The following is a 19,217-nucleotide window of genomic DNA, read 5'->3' on the forward strand; positions in this document are numbered from 1 at the left end:
TGATCAGATCCCCCATTGGGAACATGCCTCCACATGCCCACAAAACACTGTCTGCCTCCTTGTCAGAAATCCTTTAAAATACTTGTGCGATCCAAAATAATTCAATGAAAATTTTTCTCAAGCTTAGGGGACTCAGAAATCCTATTGACTGAAATACAGTCTTACTGGTATGTCCCAGGGGACTCTTAAAGGGTTGGCCCAAAAACACAATGAATTTCCGAGTGCACTTCATCCTTTAAATGACTTCCTGTTAGATTCCCTGCACTAAAACTTTACCCTCCAGGAGAATCCCTAAGATATTAGACGGTTTATTCAACATTTGTGAACATGAACGGTTCCCAATCTAAGCGAGAAACCACAGAAACTAGCTTCTAATCTGCGATGACATCAAGAGATAAAACCTGGAGCTGCTCCACTGACAATGAATCGGGAAACTGACATGATGGATTCCCTGAATGTTTGTCTGAGCTTTTGAATTCAAGCAAGTTTTACAAGTGACAGCAGCTCTGCAAGTTATGAATTACTTAATATCCCCACGTACTTGTAAAACCCGGGGGACTGTCACGCTGTCCACAAAGTCAGAATCATTTACTGTCAGTTCGGCTGCTCTGTCTTTTGTTTCCTGGATGCAGCTTTGATAGCGGTCCATTTTCACAATTTTAGTCAGACGTCTCCGAAAATATTGGAATAGCAAACATGAATTCTATTTCCAGAGTGGATTTTAGGACTGAGGACACGCTTACCAGTCTGTCATATTATTGATGTATCTCATTCATGGGTGAGATAGAGTTGGCGTTTTTTGGATTAGAAACTGCTTGGAGCATTAAAGATAAGTCCGAGGTATCAAAAGAACAGAGTCCAAATCCACGGGGATGAATTCACAAGAGGCGTTTTATTTTTAAGAGGAATAACTGTTTAAGAAGCTGCTGATAAGAGACATATGCTTTTCATTGTCCGGACAACTCGGCAGGAACTTAAAATGTAATTCCACAATCTCCCATAATAAATCATGAGCAGAGATAGATATCTGGTGAGTGTCCAAGTATTAACGTCAGAAAGCGATTTTCTGTGTTGTAGGCAGAGGTTATTTACGTGGTTGTTGAGTCTATGCATTCATTCATTCATTCATTCATTCAACATGACTGTGATGTAACTGAGGGCCAACAAATGGAGTTTGTAGCTTTCCACCGTCAGAGGTGGCAGAGCGAGCGAGGCTCTGTTGTCAGGGACGAGAGGCCACTTTGATCTCCGAAATTCCCTATCTTTGCTTTTGCTGATGACAGGTTACCTCGAAAAGGGATTTTCAATCAGAGAACCTGCATGCATGGGAATCCCCTGTCAGGCAACAATAGTGCAGGCTACAAACACACACACCCAAAAATATGTGAAAACACACAAACCCCGGAAACAGCTCACAATCAACAACATCCATCATAGGAATTATCCTTCTTTTTAGGCAGCAGAATGTCTCATGTATGATATCAGATCCTGCTCCTTTTGAAGTTGTGAGCCCATAATGCCTACATGTGAAAAGGTTGTTTTTCCATGAGCACCAAGAGCTGACAGCAAATTTACGTTTCCAGCTCTTTCTCTCTTTCTCACACACACATATGCACACACATGCATGCACCCTCTCTCTCCATCTCTTTCCTTTTCTCTCTTTTTTCTGTCTCTTTCACACACATACACACACACACACACACACAGGCACGCATCCAGTCCCACATATGACAACAGCCCATGTTTACCTCTCTGACTTCCACCCCACACACACCTTGTTTGTGGCAGCAAACCTCCATTGTTCCCGTCGGTATCTCCCTCAACAGGTAGCAACCCTTTATCAGACTCCTCGTTTCTTTCCATTGCAGCCGTTGTTAGGGTGCACTGAAGGATTTACTGTCCGTGCGCTTTTGTTTCGTTATCTAAATTTTTTCAGCTTTATTGTTCCTTCAGTGCTTTTGGAGGACAGTTGAAGAGGGAGCGGATAGGAAAAAGTGGCTATGGAAAATCTACTGATAGTAGAGAAGCCACACAAAAAGAAGTTTCCACCCAGTGAAACATAACAGCTGATTTTAGCCTTGTAAAACAGTGTATAAAACGTGTCCATTGTAAGAGACAAGCGATGGGTTAACACAAGGTTCTGGTACAAAGCCCACACTTGATCCTGCAAAAGAGGGCACCTTGAGGACCAACACCCTAGCTGATGTCACCCTGAGGAAGTGCTTTGAAGGGTATGGGGGCAGAGGGAGATCCAGGCATCACAATGCACTGTTGTACTCCAGCAGCATCCTCAGGACATGACGCTATCCCTGTGAGGAGTGGGCTCCACAATGCATGGCATACTCGCCATAATGTGAGCATCTTGATGAGGGGCCTTCGCATTATCGACGTGACAGGGACGTTTGCTTCAAATGAGGGTGGGTAAACAAATGATTCAGCTGAGCCCCACATCTTAAACAAGGAGAAAAAAACAATCCGCTTGCTGTCTTTGTATTTCAGGATCAGCAGGATGGTTTGAGAGTGAAACAGCCATATTTTGCAAATGTCTTGGGATCAATCAACTGCAAAAACGCAAATTAAATAAAGCACACTGCACCCAATTAGCAAACAAAAGTTCAAAATACAGTATAAGATCATGCAACATTTAAGAATAGCGTCAGACTGCCCTCTAGTGCCTGAAAAATCCAGCTGACATTCATCACACTGTCAAATTAGCAGTGAAAGTTGGGTCTCCACGTTGCCACATATAAACCGCATGTAACCAAGATAATGGGGAAAATGTTACCTTTTTAAAATTCACAACCTGAGATAAAAACTTGTCACAGTTCTTTCGCCTTATCTTTGATCGGACGGCATGTGTGATGCTCACACAGGTGTACTCTGCTCTCGGCATTCTGGTATTTCCTTTGAACTCCTGCTTCCAGATAGCTGGAGATATGAGCATGAAAGAGTTTCCCCACCTGTGATGCAGTGGGATCAGCAGCACTGTAAGGTGAATAGTTTGCAGCCTAAATCATGTTGCCTCGTCCCTGCGATGAGGGCTCAATCATTGCCTTATTTAACTGTTATCAGATTATTGACCTTCATTTGAGTGGGCTGGATAAACAACAGCTCATGATGTAAAAGAAACAACACGGATAAATATTAAAACTATGAGTCATACAGTCGAGGGAGATCTGAATGCTTGGTGTACTTGGATTTAAATCCTTAAAAAAAACTATAAAACTTAAATGAAAGAAGAAAGTTTAGAGCTACAAAATCTCATTGGACAGAAAATGTTCTCTCAGTTATCAGCGAGGTTGCGATTAGCCTCATGTAATCTTAGTTAAAAGATTTTATTTTATGACACAGTATTAAGACTAAGTTAATTCACAATTTAGATGCCTTAATTACTGCACTGTTATGGCAAAAAAAAAAAAAAAAAATTACATTTATTTTCGTATTCAGTATTAAAATCTTATTTAAACAAGGTCAAATTTCTGCCGGTTGGTTTACTGTTTTCCTCACTGCAGGGGTAGAAAGAAGAGTCAATTTCTTGAAACAACGTTATTCTGGGATTAAGAAAATTAAAGCTGTTTTTTGTGAGAAATATTCTTGAAATAAATTGATTTGCATGAGACAAATGAAATTACTCAATCTGCAGGAATTTTCATTTTCTGTTTGTTTTAAGTAGAGGTAAGTAGCTAGAAGACTAGTAACAAGTAAGTAAAGTAAGTAGAGTAAAATTAGAGTAAAATTAAATTAAGGTTAGACTGGTTAACAGGGACAACAGTTTGTGGTGTAAAAGTATAATATACATATATTTTGCATTTGAAAGTCATTTTCACCCAAGACAGTTGTGCAGCCATGCAGGAGGGCAGACACATGCACGGCTCAAACCAGTGGTTCAATATGGAGCTGGGGGCACCTTCGGGAGTCATTAGAGGAATCTAAGTGTCCCCAGTGAATTTGGGGAATTTTTAAAAAAAAAAGTATTTTTATGAAGTTAGGGCCAGTGAGAGAATGTCTCTGTTTCATATCTTATCAAGCAACTATCCTCAGAATTTTACCAGGTGGGGTCTATGGCTTAATGTGTGTTTATCTGCAGTGTGGTTTTATTTTTATTTATTTTATCCGACATGAAAACCCGTAGAAAGCCAAAAACATCAATTATCCAACCGTCACGAAATTGTAGTCTTCTATGCTGACACAAGGGGTCGCCACCCATCCAGCAATGCCCCCTATGGACTAGTAGTCCTTTAGTTCCTTTTTTTTTTTTTTTTTTTTTTTTTTACATTTTTCGCCGTTAATAAGCCTCCATTTCCAAGCAGCAGAAGAAAAAAATCTACAAGATGAATTCATAAACTATATAGATAGATAGATAGATAGATAGATATAGATATAGATATAGATAGATATTTAGATATGTATATGTGTGTGTGTGTGTGTGTGTGTGTGTGTGTGTGTGTGTGTGTGTGTGTGTGTGTGGTGTGTGTGTGTGTGTGTGTATTTTTCTATGACTGCATATTACATTCTAAAAGGTTGCAGGTATCCTACATGTCCGTTTCAGTGCGTGTGTAGTAGAAACGTCTATTCCCCACAGAAAATGTGAGGCCATCCTGCTGAAACCGACTGGGAGTTTGCTTGTTTCCGGTTGAAAAGTTTGAATTCTTTAGAGAGACCCTATAAAAAAAAAAACGTATTTTTCTTCTCCGTGTTTCCAATCTGACCACCAGATGTCACTATTCACTGTGTGCCATTAATGGCCGTAGTTAAGATTTAAATTAAATATATAAAGTAAGAGCAAAGACTGTCCATGGTAGTAGTGGAGGCTTAGCCCATTTTAATCACCTTTCTATTTGCAGGACCGACTTTATCCACTTTTTAAATTTACAAATAAACCTTTAGAACATAAATTTCGTTTATTTTGGTGGTTATTTTCCTCATGATATTCACCAACTGGAGGTCGCTTACCTACATTATCATCTCCCTCCACATCACTGATCCGTCCTGCTATTGTTCTGGACAGAATAATGGCAATATTAGTATGATAATGTGCACATCAGCCAGTTGGGGGACATTATACACATGAACACAGTACATGTCTGGGCAGCTCCAGGAGGGACTTGAATGGAGGGGATTAGTACCAGATGTTCATTGCGCCCCACCGGCCAGCCAATGAGAAACGAGACCATTTGTCCCGTGGGAGGAGCGCAGTCTCTCCTCTCCTTCTCCTTTTACATTTATCCCTACAGGTAGTGTGAAAACCAAACAGATCGTATGCAGCTGCAGGTCATTTCCAACCACGCTGCCATTCTGCGAGGAACTCAGCTGAGCCACCCAGCGTCTTAGCAGTGCAGGGAAACACTGCTCGGTGCTTCCACAGACATTTTTTTTTTTTTGTTGTTGTTGTTGTTGCATTTGTTTTCTGGATATGCCCGGACGCCGCTCTCCAGCATGCTGAGCAGGAAGGTGTTTGGCGCCGGGGTGATGAGCGCTGCGGCCCCGGTGGACCGCGGCAGGGTCGGGGAGAGGCTGCAGGCTGCCGTGGCCGGGCTGCAGGAGCTGCATCTGCTGCGGGACAGACAGAGCGACATGGTGGCCTGGGCACTGAGGATGGACCGGGAGGAACCGGTGACTTCTGTCCAGGCAAACCAGGACGGTCCGGGGATGATGGGCACCGAGGAGCAGCGGCTGGAGGCGACCCTGTCGGCCTTGAAGCAACAATTGGTAGGAACTAGTCTTGATGCATAAGCCAAATACTATAGTATTTCTATAGGTACTTACAGTATGTTTCTGTGATATTCAATTATAGGTTTATGCTCTTGATCACACTTAAAATCCTCTTTTTATTTATCATGGTCTCACCATAATATTCCTTATAACTTAATCTAATCAGTTCCTTACTCTAAAAGATAGAGCTACCACTGGGCACACCGCTTCAGTGGTAGTCTACATCAAAAGTGAAGTTTAATTGTCTTTAGAATAAAGACCTCACTCTTGATCTGCTATCAGCTGATGCTCATGGGCTTTCAGCCTTCAGCCTTCAATTATTGCCAGAGACTTTCATGCTCTCAGTTGGGGGTAGGAAGTAAGATAGGTGTCATAAATCAAGGTTCATTGCAGGACCACGGGACCCTGGGCTATGTGTGTTGTGTGTATGTGGGGGGGCGGTTCTGGCTATTTCCTCAATCATTAACCACTGTAATGTAGCTGGAAATATATTAATAGCAATTGGCTTTAGGTTTACCTCGAGTTTTTCAAATGTGGCCTTTTGGATTCACCACTTTGCTTGCTATAAAATATTTATCAGCCATTAGGACACTATCAGTGAAATGGTAGGAGTTCAGATGGCAGCTAGATGTGTGGAGTTTCCATCATGGCAAGTGTTTTTCATATAGGTTGCAGATAAAAATGCAAAATTATTAAGGCAATCAAAGGTTTAAATTCATACATCTTGCTCTAAATTCATGTAAAATAGAAAACCTCAGGCCCATGCATCATAAGCAATTTAACTACAAACCATGTTGACTGGAAATCAACACCAAAAATTTCTTTATAGTTCACTTTTTTCATAGATCCCCTGAACAGAAAACATCTGGACAGGGAGCTTGATTTGACAAAGCATCAAAGGAGTAAAACATTAAGGACATGCTTCATGCTGGTGATGACCCCTGCAGGACCCCAGTCCTTACTTTGAGAACCACTGTAATGCACCTTTTCCGCTGCATGGTATCATCTCAACTCTAGTCACTTTACTTCTCTGGATTTTGTTTCCCACTGCAGATAATAACCCCGTGTGGCATGTGGACTAGTTTTTCCTGCGTTATTTTCCTTGTTTTATTGTCAAAAAATCAGCAGGATCAGCACGAAATGACTGCTTCACATTAAAAAATATTAGTGCAACAAAGAGATTTGAAGATTTTTTTTTTTTTTTTTTTTTTTTTTTTTTTACATGGATCAACACAAGTTCACAAGTTTCACGAGTCTTGTTTAGGTATTTTCTGGTTGTAAACAGAGGTGCTCAAGGTTTCTCTGACCAATCAGTGATCTGCAGAGTTTTCATGTCACCTTAACTATCAGTTCAGCTCATTTGTTACCTAAACGGTAGTGGTACCAAAAAAACTGCCAAGAACCAGGTTCAATCCACAACTTTTACCCAGTGGAAAACCTATAAAAGTGAGTAGAGCCCAGTTGAATCAAGCCAGAGCCATACAGTGGAAAAGGGCTGTAACAGTCTTGCCCAGCCCAAGCTGCTAAAGCAAACACAGCCCTCAACCCAACCCCCCAACCCTTCCTCCTCCAGCAGTTTACACAATGGCCAGGCCCTCGCTGTGGGGGAGAAATGAGTTACCCACCACTGCCTCTTACAGGCTCCCCCACGTCCTCCTGCAGTTAATGAACAGCCACAGTGCATTTTGTTTTTTCTGATGGCTGTACATTAGAACCTTTTTATCCAAACAGCAGACCTCCTGAGTTCACCTGAACCAAATCGAAGAAGTGCTGATACGCATTTTGACTTTGCTGCTTGACTGTCCTTGTTCATACATGCAACTGAGGCACTGAACCTGCACATCTGGCTGCAAAACTGCATTCTGTTGGGCAACTTGCATTCCTGAGAAGATCTGATAAACAAGTTTTTACATTATATAAGTTGCACTCTTTCTCAAATTTGACTAAATTGAGTGTCTGTGTGTTCTTTGTTTTACAGTCTCGTCTAAGGAGGCAGGATGTTGGCCTGAAGACCCACTTGCAACAGCTGGACCAACAAATAAGCGAGTTGAAGCTAGACGTGAGCAAGGCCTCCACAGAGCAGCTGGAGAGTGACAGTCGACCAAGTTCAGGTCAGCAGGCACACACAAACACATTCTTAAATTATCGCATTTAATAAAGCGCTCATCCAAAGGACCTTCACATTGTAGTTAAATTTCTCGGGTTATAATAATTATGTGCGATCTCTCATGCTCTATTTAGGTTTCTATGAGCTCAGCGATGGTGGCTCCTGTTCGCTGTCCAACTCGTGCACCTCTGTGTACAGCGAGTGCTTGTCCTCCTCTCAGACCAGCCTTCTCATCCCTCCCACAAGCCCTGCCACCTCACACATCACCAGCCCCCTGACCCAAGTCGATGTGTGCCGCCGGCGCTCGGCTGACGAGAGCGCCGCCCAGCCCCATCCTCCACGGGCCACAGGCCTCCATTTGGGCAGCAGCAGGATCCGGACCAGCACCACAACCACTGAACGGGCACGACCAAGACCTGTGTCAACAGGTAAGCACTGCATACAGTCTTATATGCATTTATTCTCATATTTTAATAAAGAGTAAAGTTATAATTCATTGTATTCATTTCACATCCCAGCTTTGCCTTGTATTGGTTACTCCTACATAGTAGTTTTTACTGCTGCTACTGCAACTGATATTACTGTTAGGATTTCCTAACATTGATTGATTGATTGATTGTATTGTACTGATAGTCAAGTGATTCCTATCCCAAGACACATTACAGCCCACACATTTTCTCTTGGATGTGTATTTTCAATTTCCATTAATAAAAATTTCAATGGGTGAGTGATTTCATGGAAATTAGTATTGATTTTGTTTTGTCTATGTGTTCACCAGGTGATCTTGATAGGATGATGACTCTAGGACCAAGCTGCTATAAATCTGTGGATGGGAAGAAACCCGCAGTGTGCTCAAGCCTGAAGACCTCCACAGTGGACCCCAAGTTTCAGAGCAACTTAGTGTCCCGCAGTGGGACTGAAGTGTACCACTACCCCAGCCCCCTGCATGCCGTGGCTCTTCAGAGCCCCATCTTTTCCCCAGGTGCAGAGCCAGCCAGCCCTGGCTTTCCAGAGGGCCTAGAACTGCCAATGGACGGTGGCCCAGGTACCAACACTTTGCAGAGGGCACAAATGATGTCCCAGACTGGGCCCCCAGTTTATATCGACAAGCTTCTTCAGCGCAGTATGACCAGGATCAACATCGGGAGTGAAGCTGAGAAAGAGACTATGCATGCACACAGTGATTATCACAGGAAGCCCATTGAAGCTGGAACCGTGTTTCCTGAGGTGTCTCATGTAGAAGTATCTCCGCTACGGCCTACAGCAGCCCAGACTTCAGACATCATGCCAGCAGATAGTGACTGGAATAGACATTGCATGATATACTCTAGCCAAGAGCAAGTGAATCACACAATGCACAACCAGTCAGTCAGAGCCCCAGATGCTTCATACCGCTACTCTTATCCTGCTGCCACAAGGGAGACCATGTCTGGAGAGGTTATCACCTCTGACACTAGAAACAATGACAAGATCCAAGGAGATCATACTGGTGTAGCAAGAGGCCATTCAGAGAAAAGATGCAGAGATATCCCAGAGGTAAAACTGTGTGAGAGGAAAGGCCATGCGCAAAGACCAGTGATGACCCACAGCTCTAGCACAGAAGACAGTCAAGGCTTTGAGGTTCAGTTAAGCCACAAGACTCCGTCTGACTTCGTCCATGCCAAGTTCGTCCCTGCTGGATCTCAGCGGGTTAAGGTAAGACAGGCAGACCGCAAGACCAAGGCCGTGAAGCTGAGGAGAAAAAGCAGTGAGAAGCCTCGGGCAGTGAGGCACCACCAGGGCTACTCCTCCAGTGAAAGGACCAGAGAGGCCAATGGTGGAGCAAAGGGAGAAAGAGAGCTGAGAAGGTCAGGGAAGGGAAAGACTACACAGAAACTGACCACCTGCCTGGTAGAGGAGCGTGGACACTCCGGCTCAGACTCCAGCCTCTGTAGCCCTGGACTCATGTACAGCCTCAAGGTCCATCCCAAGCCACATCCCGTCCCCACTGTGGTCAAGTCCAGCAAAAGCCGCAGACCCCAGCTCCTGGAGTATGAGCAGCCTGCCGAGCAGAGGAAGAGAAGGCAGGGAACTGGCAAGTGGCCATCCGATGTGGAGATGATCCAGGTCCCGTGTGTTCAGCGTCAGAGGTCAAAAGAACCTCGTGCTCAGGCAGCAGGGAGCAGGCAGATGGTTCATAGTGTGAGTGCCAGGCCACACTTGGGCCAATGGGTAGGGCCTCCTCGAGCCCTCCACCCCTCCATGTCTTCTTCCTCTTTCTTCAACAGTCTTAATGCCAGATACCCTCCAGCTCCCTTCCCCATGTCCAGCCACTACCCACCCAGATGCGAATCTGAGTATTCGGCTGAATGCGCTTCTCTGTTTCACTCCACCATCGCTGAAAGCAGTGAGGGGGAGATGAGTGATAACACCACCAACCGCTTTGGGGACAGCGAGTCCAGCCAGAGCTTCCAGTCCTTCTCAGATTCTGACAGCAGTCTGTCCCTGGACGAGGGGGACCAGGTGGATAGCCACGAGGAAGAAGGGGGTCTGGTGTGGGCCGAGGCTGCACTGGGGCCCACTGCCGCTGGACTGCAGCTCCCACGACCCGAGCCCCCAACCTGCCGCATCAAAGCTTCTCGAGCCCTGAAGAAGAAGATTCGCAGGTTTCAACCCGCCTCTCTGAAGGTCATGACCCTGGTGTAGTGGAGTTCCCCCAGGCAGGATGAAAACTGTCGAAAAGAAAACATTGAGAACCGTGGGAAATGCTCTCAAAACTTGTTGGAGAGATATCACCTGTTGTTTGACCTTTCCACTTGTACATAACCCCCCCCAAAAAAAACAAACTTATAAACTGTTTCATGAATCTCCATGAAAAACGGTACACAAATGCTACAAATTTCCACTTAATTTGTGCACTCATTGCTGTTAGTTATAGCTAGAAAATTATTAGTGATGCACCGTGCTTGAAGCCAAAACTTGCATGCATACACATGCACTCTGTAAAAGCATGTGTAACACAACTGTATTTGATATCAACACTTAATTTGTAAATAGTGTATGTATGCTATTATAATTAAAGTTTCTCATGTGCATGTGGCTGCAGCTGAAGATTTCAAGGGTGAAATTGCTTCGATATAATTGTATGTACATTAAGAAATAAGACCTTTCATTTTACACTTTCTTTATTACAAATTTACTTTATTTTCTTTAATTTTTATATTATGTTGATGCACATTGGTACTATCTATGCATATCTTTCACCTTACAATAAACTATTTAATATACACTGAGATATCTTGTACTGAGCTTTAACATGTGTCCTTAATTCTTATAGGCCTAATATTTACACTACTAATACCCACCCACATGCTAACTACTGTACATTGCTTAATTTGACCGAGTGCTTATCATTGTACCATTGGTCCTGGCATCCCTGGCCGAAAGCTGAGGCAGTTTTTCTTAATCAACAAATAAAAACAATGCCAAACATCTCATCTGCTGACTTCTCTCCTCTGCTGATTATTTACTTTTTACTATTTATTCAAACTGCATTGTGCTGTGGAGGCACATTTTAAATTGGATTATGCTCTCAAATATTTCCAGTGATGGCAGCCAATTGCCCAAACTGCACAACTGCTGGCTTAATAAGGTATGGCCTTAATAATTAAGCCAGACAATAATGTTTAAATATAGCTGAATACCTATAAGCTCTCAGGCATTTTACTTGAAGCATATCCTTAGCAAAGCACACATGCTTGGCTTGAAATCTTACAGCACACACACACTCCTAAGAGAGAGTGAGGCTGGCAGAATAAGCTCAGGTTTCTAAGGGGAGACCGGAGGTTTTAAAACAGTTGGTGTGTATGGCAGGGGGGCACATGGGATTTAGGAGGAATGACAAACGATAAGAGGCTGCTCATTTCAGAGCTGTCATGAGGAGATTAGACAGTGGGCAGCTGCACAGAGTTGACCAGTAATCTCATTTCCAAAATCTGTCCTGGTATCTTTCCATTAAAATTGCTCCAGTTTTAAAGGCGGGAGAGAAACAGTTTGCCAGTGAAGGTAAGCAGTCACGCCACGGGCCTCCAAACCGTAAGTCCTCTCTCCCCTGGTCACTCGTAATAACACTCTCTCCCAACATTTTCTCCCATCAGGCAGCCACCATGACCTTAAAGTTCCCACCTAAGAAGCTTATGGGGCTGACAAACATTTTCAACATTTCATCAAATTTTTACTTTGAAGTTGTGTTCCCTGCAGATCTCATCACTGTGGAGGCCATTATTTTTTAAGACTCATGAATCTTTCATTGGGAGAGGCTCCCTCTTTTCCTTTTAACTGGAGATGTTCAATTCACTTTCAAAAAGGGAAACCTGTAATTCTTCGGATAAAAGTGTCCACCAAAGGGCATATGTTAATTCAGAATCACATTCTTTTCTCTGCTCATCTCGCACAAGTCCAAAGGGGATAAAATGCCTGTGAACATCAAAGATTGCATTTTAAATTTGGCAAGTTGCGCCGGTTTGCAACAATTGGGTCAATTTATCAGGATTTGTAGATGCGGCTGACCTCTGTCCTCTCCGCAAGAGTGACAGCGAGTGTTCGCAGGGATTAGCGCTGTTGTTTTCAGCCTGGCTCAGAAGGAGCACGACGGGCGCTGGACTTGTCTTTGATGTTGAGTATAACAGGACCATGTCGGCTTGACCTTGGGTGCTTGCTGACCTTCCCAGCTGTAGTGCTGGCTCATCTCTGGGGGCACGTTTCTCCACAATGGGGAGGTCAGAGGTCTTTGTGTACCCCTGCCGTCTATAGCTTGTCTCTTTTTTGTGTTTCCCCTTGTTCAAATTGTCTGTCATTCAGTTTTGTTGGACTTTGTTGTTTGGTAAGACCAATGAAGCATTCATAAATAGAGTATAAACAGTTAACAAATGCTTTCAAACACACAATAATGCAGTACCAAGCACATAAAGGATATCTCTGACATTTAGAAACATGTTTAAATGGTGAATTCACAATTTATGAGAGCATGCCAGACAAGGATCTCTTATAAATAGTAAAGTTAGCCCTGTATGTGCTTACCATTATGCTATAGTGTACTAGAAAGCATTTGTTAACTGTTTCATTGCCACTTATTAATGCTGACTGGGCATGTAAATTAAGTGTAACCTTTTGTTTGAGTCTGATGGTATGAGAATGAGCCCACTTGCTCATCACTAAGTCCCATTCCATTCTCTACTGAGATTTTTTTGTGAAAATTTCTAAATACATAGTAGAGAATAAGCACTTTAACCGACACATAACAGTGTAATTGCATGCTAGATCCTGGTTAAACATAATGTGGCTCAGGAGTGAGAGTCTTTGGGGTCGTTTTGGAAGCAGAGAGTACAAGCAGGTGTACAAGAACACACCTGCAAAGGGGATTTGGTCAGATGATATTTTATAGGGTATAAAGTTAAGAGCACAGGGGTGGTTGCCTCCTCCGCTTTATGAAATGCTCCCCATGGGCGGCTGGCGTGGCATACTGAGGGCTTACAGATGTCGTGTGGGATCTCATTACATTGATTGTGGTTCAAGTGCTTTGACATCATAAACATAAAAACACATGGGCAAACGGTCACATCTAATCAAGATCACACGGCTCTCGCTGACATCACACCTGCTGATTAAAGGTCTAGACTGAAGCTTTCAAGCCATAACACAGACCGTGATGTGATGAATTTTCAGCTAATGGCTCGAGATCTGCTGGTTTCTTTGTATTTTACTGTATAATTTTCTCGCAATTTTCTCCTATTCTGGTTAGAAAACAGTAAAGAGCTGAAACAATAAAAGTATTCATGTCCCGCAAGATATTCAAATCAACAGATTACCGACTTCACATGAACACGCCAGCTTTCTGGACACGCTCTCTCCAAATCAGTCCACAGCAGGACATGTCTGTGAGCGTCCATTGAGATATAAATAGGTGGAGGTGTCATGCCTAACTACTGTGAGGCCTACGCTGAGGTAAACACCGAGAGGTAATGCAGGGAGCGCATGCCAGTGAGCTGCTTTGAACAGTGATCTTATTATACATCACACATTACGCCACTGGACACTGCAGTCCCTTTGCTCACACACCGTTCTCCCATTTAATTAGGGAAATACTTCCTCAGCTTCGTCGAATCCCTATTGCACAAGGTGTCTCAGCCTCTGTACATGCAACTCCTATTGACCATGCCACATAAAACAAGAATATTTGTTCAGAAAATAAGTCAGTTCATGCAAGACAGTTACCACAGTTCAGACAGCTATATCTTACCCATCATCATACTGCAGCACTGCAAAAAAATCTTGTCATTCAGTCTCATATTCAGTCTTGAAATCTTGATTTTCTTAAGAGCGGATGAGTTAATCCCACTATTTTCCACTGCAGTTTCAGTTCTTTGAGGATTTTTTTCCTGGGTGCAATTATAAATATCTTGAAATAAGACAGATCAGCCCACTAGGATGAATAATATGAATATGAATGTGTTTGATTATGTGGATGTCCTAGAGCCTACATGCGCTGGACAGTTTATCCTGCTGGCTTGAGGTGTATCACAAATCACAAAGCACTTACACCCATCACTGCACTTCGGCTTGGCTGGCCCGCTCTGACCATACAGTCTTACTGGCTGTCTTTTATTTATAAGGCAGTTTTAGGACTGTTGCCAACATACATTTGTGCCTTTGTTTTCCCTAAAAATCCTGATAATTTGCATTTTTCATTTCTGGTCCTCGTGCTCAATATTTCTTGTTCTTGTGCTACTGCTCATCTTGGTCAGGACATTTTTAATCTCAGTGTGACTATCCTGGTAAAATAAAGTTTAATAAAATAAATTAACATGGCACATGATTCAAGAAATTTCTTGAAACTTGTTGATTTGCACTGGAAACATGAGGGATTATCTCATCCAACTTTTTCACTTGTTTCAAGAAATGGAAGATTGAAGAGATTGAAGACACATTAAGATGCATATCTCTCTTTTTGGCTTTTTGTGTGTTTTGACAATTCTGTGACAATGTGACATCTTTAAAACAAGAAAAACATCACAGGCAAACAAAAGAGAAGGGAGAAAGAGGAGTAAGAACAACGGGTGCGCCACAGACAGGCGCTAATTAAAGTTCAACTTGGTTCAGATTAGGTCAGAGATGGGGGAGTGGGGGTGGGGTTCTCCTCTTACGTCTGCATGAGGTAATCCCAAAGCCCAACGTGGACTGGCCCTCTCCGGTTAGTCTCCAGGCTCTCGATTTCAACACATATCTGCACTCAAGCATCTCTGCAGTTGTTGCAGTTTTCTCTGTTGTTTCTTTCTATGTTGACAAGTAAGACTGTGCAGCATCTCTACTGATTTGAAAGATGCCCTGGTTATTTTGTGGTGATCTTACAGTTTCGTGTCTCTGTATCTTTACCTTGTAGCGTTAAATATTTTGCGGCTGGGCCATCTAGTTACAGCAAGAAAATGACAAAGTGTGCTGCCTCCCTGATGTGAAAACTAGAGGGAGAGTGCCGGGCCTCTGGTAGAAGATGTGGATTTACCATGTTGACAAGTGGGAGCTCAGAAACTCATTACCACCCCGATGAGAGGAGCTTTCCTCCCCTACCCACAATGCACCCCTGGAAGCACAGGAGAGGCCATGCTTCCCCAGCGTCCTGTGAAGCAAGAAGGATTATCCGGCTCTGACATGGGCCACAACATCCACACAGAACCAGGCCTGCTCATCAAAACATGTGTTGCAGACAGATTCGGCTGCTGGCACGCTGACGAGACATTTATCCATAAACATGGTGATTCAAAGTTTTATGAATAGACGGGAACATCACAGCTGTATCGCAGGTTGTGCTGAAATCATAACTTGGATGAATGTAATATCAGCTTGAAACGGTGTCAAGGGCTCGATCGGGTTTCAGCGCTGACACAGGAACAGATGAGGAAAAGATGTTTATGTTCACATTTGATCCTACTTCGCATAGTATGATAGACTTATCCTCAGGGTGTAATGATTCACTCATTACTTTAATGCACTGATTGTAAATTCTGCCAATTCAACGGCATCATAAGCATGAAAAGATAGAACTAAAAAAAATCAAAGAAAAATAAAGAAGGAGCAAAAAAGTAAAGAAATAAAAAGAATGAGACACTGATTTTTGCTTGAATTGATTTTAAATGCCTGATTCTAAAATGAAGAAGGCCCATTGTTTTGGTGATCTAACTATGATTTGTAAAGTAGTATTTTTTTTTTTTTAGAATAAATTATGTTTAAGTAATTCTGTTGTCTCATTTTTCCACATTTCAGAAGAAAAGAAAGTCTTACATCTGCTACATATTAACTTAATGGATAGAAGATTGAATCAAATCATTGACTCGGATTGTGATTTACAAACTTGTATCAAACTGAATCACTCCAAAAACACAAAATCTTTATCAAAATCAAATTTAGTGATTTGTGAATGAATGAAAGTGAATCTCTGTAAAGCTAAAGATTCACAACCCTGGTTCACACTGTAGTCTCCAGCAACGTTAGAGCTGTGTCTTCCTCTGCAACCCCTTGCATGGGGGGAGGGGCACCATAGGAGTCTGTGTGTGTGTGTGTGTGTGTGTGTGTGTGTGTGTGTGAGGTGGCTTTTGTCCCTTTGCTTACTGTACATATGAATGGGGCTGGACAGGAATGTCCAATCTCATGAATGTCAATTGTCTGAGGCCTGGGTTTAAGGAGCAGGCTTCTCTGGTTGTGTAGACGTGGACAATAGAGATAGAGAGTGGCGAGATGAGGAGATATAAAGGGAGAAAAATGAGCCGGAAGAGATGAGGGATGGAAGACAAGTGTGAAAGATAGATCGAGAGCGGTAGAGACAGAGCATGAAGATGCAGAAAATACAGAGAAAGCCGGAGAGAGAGAAGCACGATCCACAGCTGTAAGGCTCTGCTGGCCCTTCCTCAACCACCACCTGCTCCTCTTTAAGCACATCCTGTCATTTAATACCTAATCCCTTCATTCACTCCAGAGTGTTTACTAACCATTGTCTCAGCTCCCTTCAAGCTGTGGTCAAGAGGTGGTTCAAAAGTTCGCAGTGTGTGTAGAGCACGCACTCACAGTAACAGAGGGCATTGTGAGGCTGCTCGCCCCTGTGAAGCAATTGTGTGAGACACAGAGAAAAGGCGGCTGCATGCATCTGAAGGAGTCTCCGGGTTGCAGCTTTTCTGGGGCCAACATCAGTATCTTTCTTCGACACAAACAAACCAATATTTGGGTACAGCTAATTGAGCATGGCGCAGCCGAGCTCTTTAGCAGAAATAACAAAATGTCCTTTTTCCTGACAAGTGCCTAAATGAAGACAATCCATTATCTGTTGATTTCAGTTAATTAATATTTTTAACTTTGCTTTCACTACTAGAGAATGCAAGGTTGGGTCTTGCAAGTTGAGGGATTAAGTGAGTATCTTTTACATAATCTACTAGAAGCAAGTGCTGCAGGGCTTTATTTATACCACAAAAATCATCCATTCTAACAAGTCATTAAGTCTCATATTTAGTCTTAAAATTTTATATTTTCTTAAAGTGGAATGAAACAATCCCAATGTAGTTTCACTTGTTTGAGGAGTCTTCCTAAGGACAGCTATATAGTATCAAGCAAATGACATGAAACAAGTGGGATTATCTCATTCAAACTGACAGATTCTTTTACTTGTTTTAGGAAAAAACAAGATTTTAATTCTGAATTTGAGACTATAAATGACTTGTTACGATGGAGATTTTTTGCAGTGTTGACCCTGTCAGTGAAGAACCTGTGCAGTGAGCAGCGAGGCTGGGAGAGCAGAAATAAGGAGACACACTTGCTCTCTCTCCTCACAACATAAATCAGCACCGCCACAAGATTACACAGTGAAGCTAGCGCTGTAATCCTCTAAATGTATTTATTTACTTAAATTTGGTTGAAACATGTTGGTAGTATTTGTGCTTTAAACGGCCTTGATGATGCATATTCTTAAAACAAGCTCTGGTGCTTGGGTAAGCAAAAATAATTACTCCACAATCCCCCTGTAGCTTACTGGGATTCTGCAGAGAGCACGCTATTTTCAGGACTCAATTAAAAGGGAGACATGAGCTTGCATGGGGGAATGCTCTAAGTGCATTTGTGCAGAAGTGAATGTTTTACATGATTGCATGGCATCCCTGTGTTTATCAGTCCCGGTGTCTCTGTGAGGACGTCCTGGTTGTTTTATTGCCAGGATGTCCTGTTTTATCTCAGAGGAGCACCACTCCTTTGTCAGGCTGCAGGCTCTAAACATCTAAATTGAGCTGCCCCAGCTACAGATTTCCTTGGAGAAACGTCAGTTCCTTGCCATTTACTGTTGAAGGATTTGTCCACGGGCCCAACAACCAAACCACCAACTCTTGTTTTGAACGAAAACAAACCCTAACCCTTCTGAAGTGGTGTGTCTAAGCTCTGAAGAGGGACATCAAAAGAGCGGTGAGAGTGACAGCTGGTCCTCCTCTTGGTCAGGCCCCCTGATAAGATCAGAGTGACAGGAGAACATGGGACCCCAACAGGTACCTCCCTCCCTTTCCAGCACCCTCCTTGTTGCTCCCATATGGCCACTAACAAGCCCCTCACTTAAGAAAAAAGTCAAGGTTTTAGGATTTTTTTTTCTCAGATTCTTTGGCACAGACTCTCAAAGGGTGAAAATTAATCTTTATTTACAGTAAAATGCACATTAGCAGGAACATTTTACATCTCTACACTTTGCACCACGTCAAGCTCTACGGGTTATTTGTCTTTGTTTTCTCTTAGTTATCTCCACACGACGCCTCCACACTGTTTGACTGCCCTTCACGTGTGACTGCTCCCCTTCTACCAGATGCCATAAACCCATTGGGAGTGGGTTCACAATGACCACTTGAAAGCTGCGGCTTCCTCAACTCCAAGCCTAATGGACTCTGGTCTGACACCTATAAAGTATTTTAGACTTTGGGCAAAGACTCCCACTTGTCTCTTTTCCAGCACACATGCTCCAGTTGGAGAAAAGCTCAGCTGGCAAGTCGATATTCTGGTCATTTATGAGTGAGAAACTGGTTGATGAGCGTACGTTTTTATGGCCCTTTCATCTTCCTTTTTCCGTTTCCAAAATCTGGAATATTTTTTGCTTTTTAAAAAAAATACGGATATTCTAAAATCCGTTTATTCTACCCTCTGCATAATACTACTGTTGAATAAAAACATAATCAGTGTGGGAACAATCATCCAAATTAAACTGGGAGGTGGGGTATCACCGATACACATGACATTTTATTTCCACAGCATGGGAGACTATCCAATTAAATTTTATTCAGCTGGGGGAAACATTGCTTGTTATTGGGGAAACTGCAGCATTTCCTTGGGGTCAGAAGCTGGCTGTTTG

General features: G+C 42.8%; 1 protein-coding gene across 1 annotated transcript; it reads left to right on the forward strand.

Moving 5' to 3' along the window:
* The first annotated feature begins 5,227 nt into the window (after window positions 1-5,227).
* On the forward strand, window positions 5,228-11,093 carry dact2 (dishevelled-binding antagonist of beta-catenin 2). Its single transcript, XM_030071330.1, has 4 exons — window positions 5,228-5,709; window positions 7,691-7,823; window positions 7,954-8,247; window positions 8,598-11,093. The coding sequence occupies exons 1-4, from the start codon at window positions 5,437-5,439 to the stop codon at window positions 10,502-10,504; spliced, it is 2,607 nt and encodes an 868-aa protein (XP_029927190.1). The 5' UTR covers window positions 5,228-5,436; the 3' UTR covers window positions 10,505-11,093.
* The last annotated feature ends 8,124 nt before the right edge of the window (window positions 11,094-19,217 follow it).

The sequence above is a fragment of the Myripristis murdjan genome, chromosome 15 (assembly GCF_902150065.1).
Source record: "Myripristis murdjan chromosome 15, fMyrMur1.1, whole genome shotgun sequence".
Classification (NCBI taxonomy): Eukaryota; Metazoa; Chordata; class Actinopteri; order Holocentriformes; family Holocentridae; genus Myripristis; species Myripristis murdjan.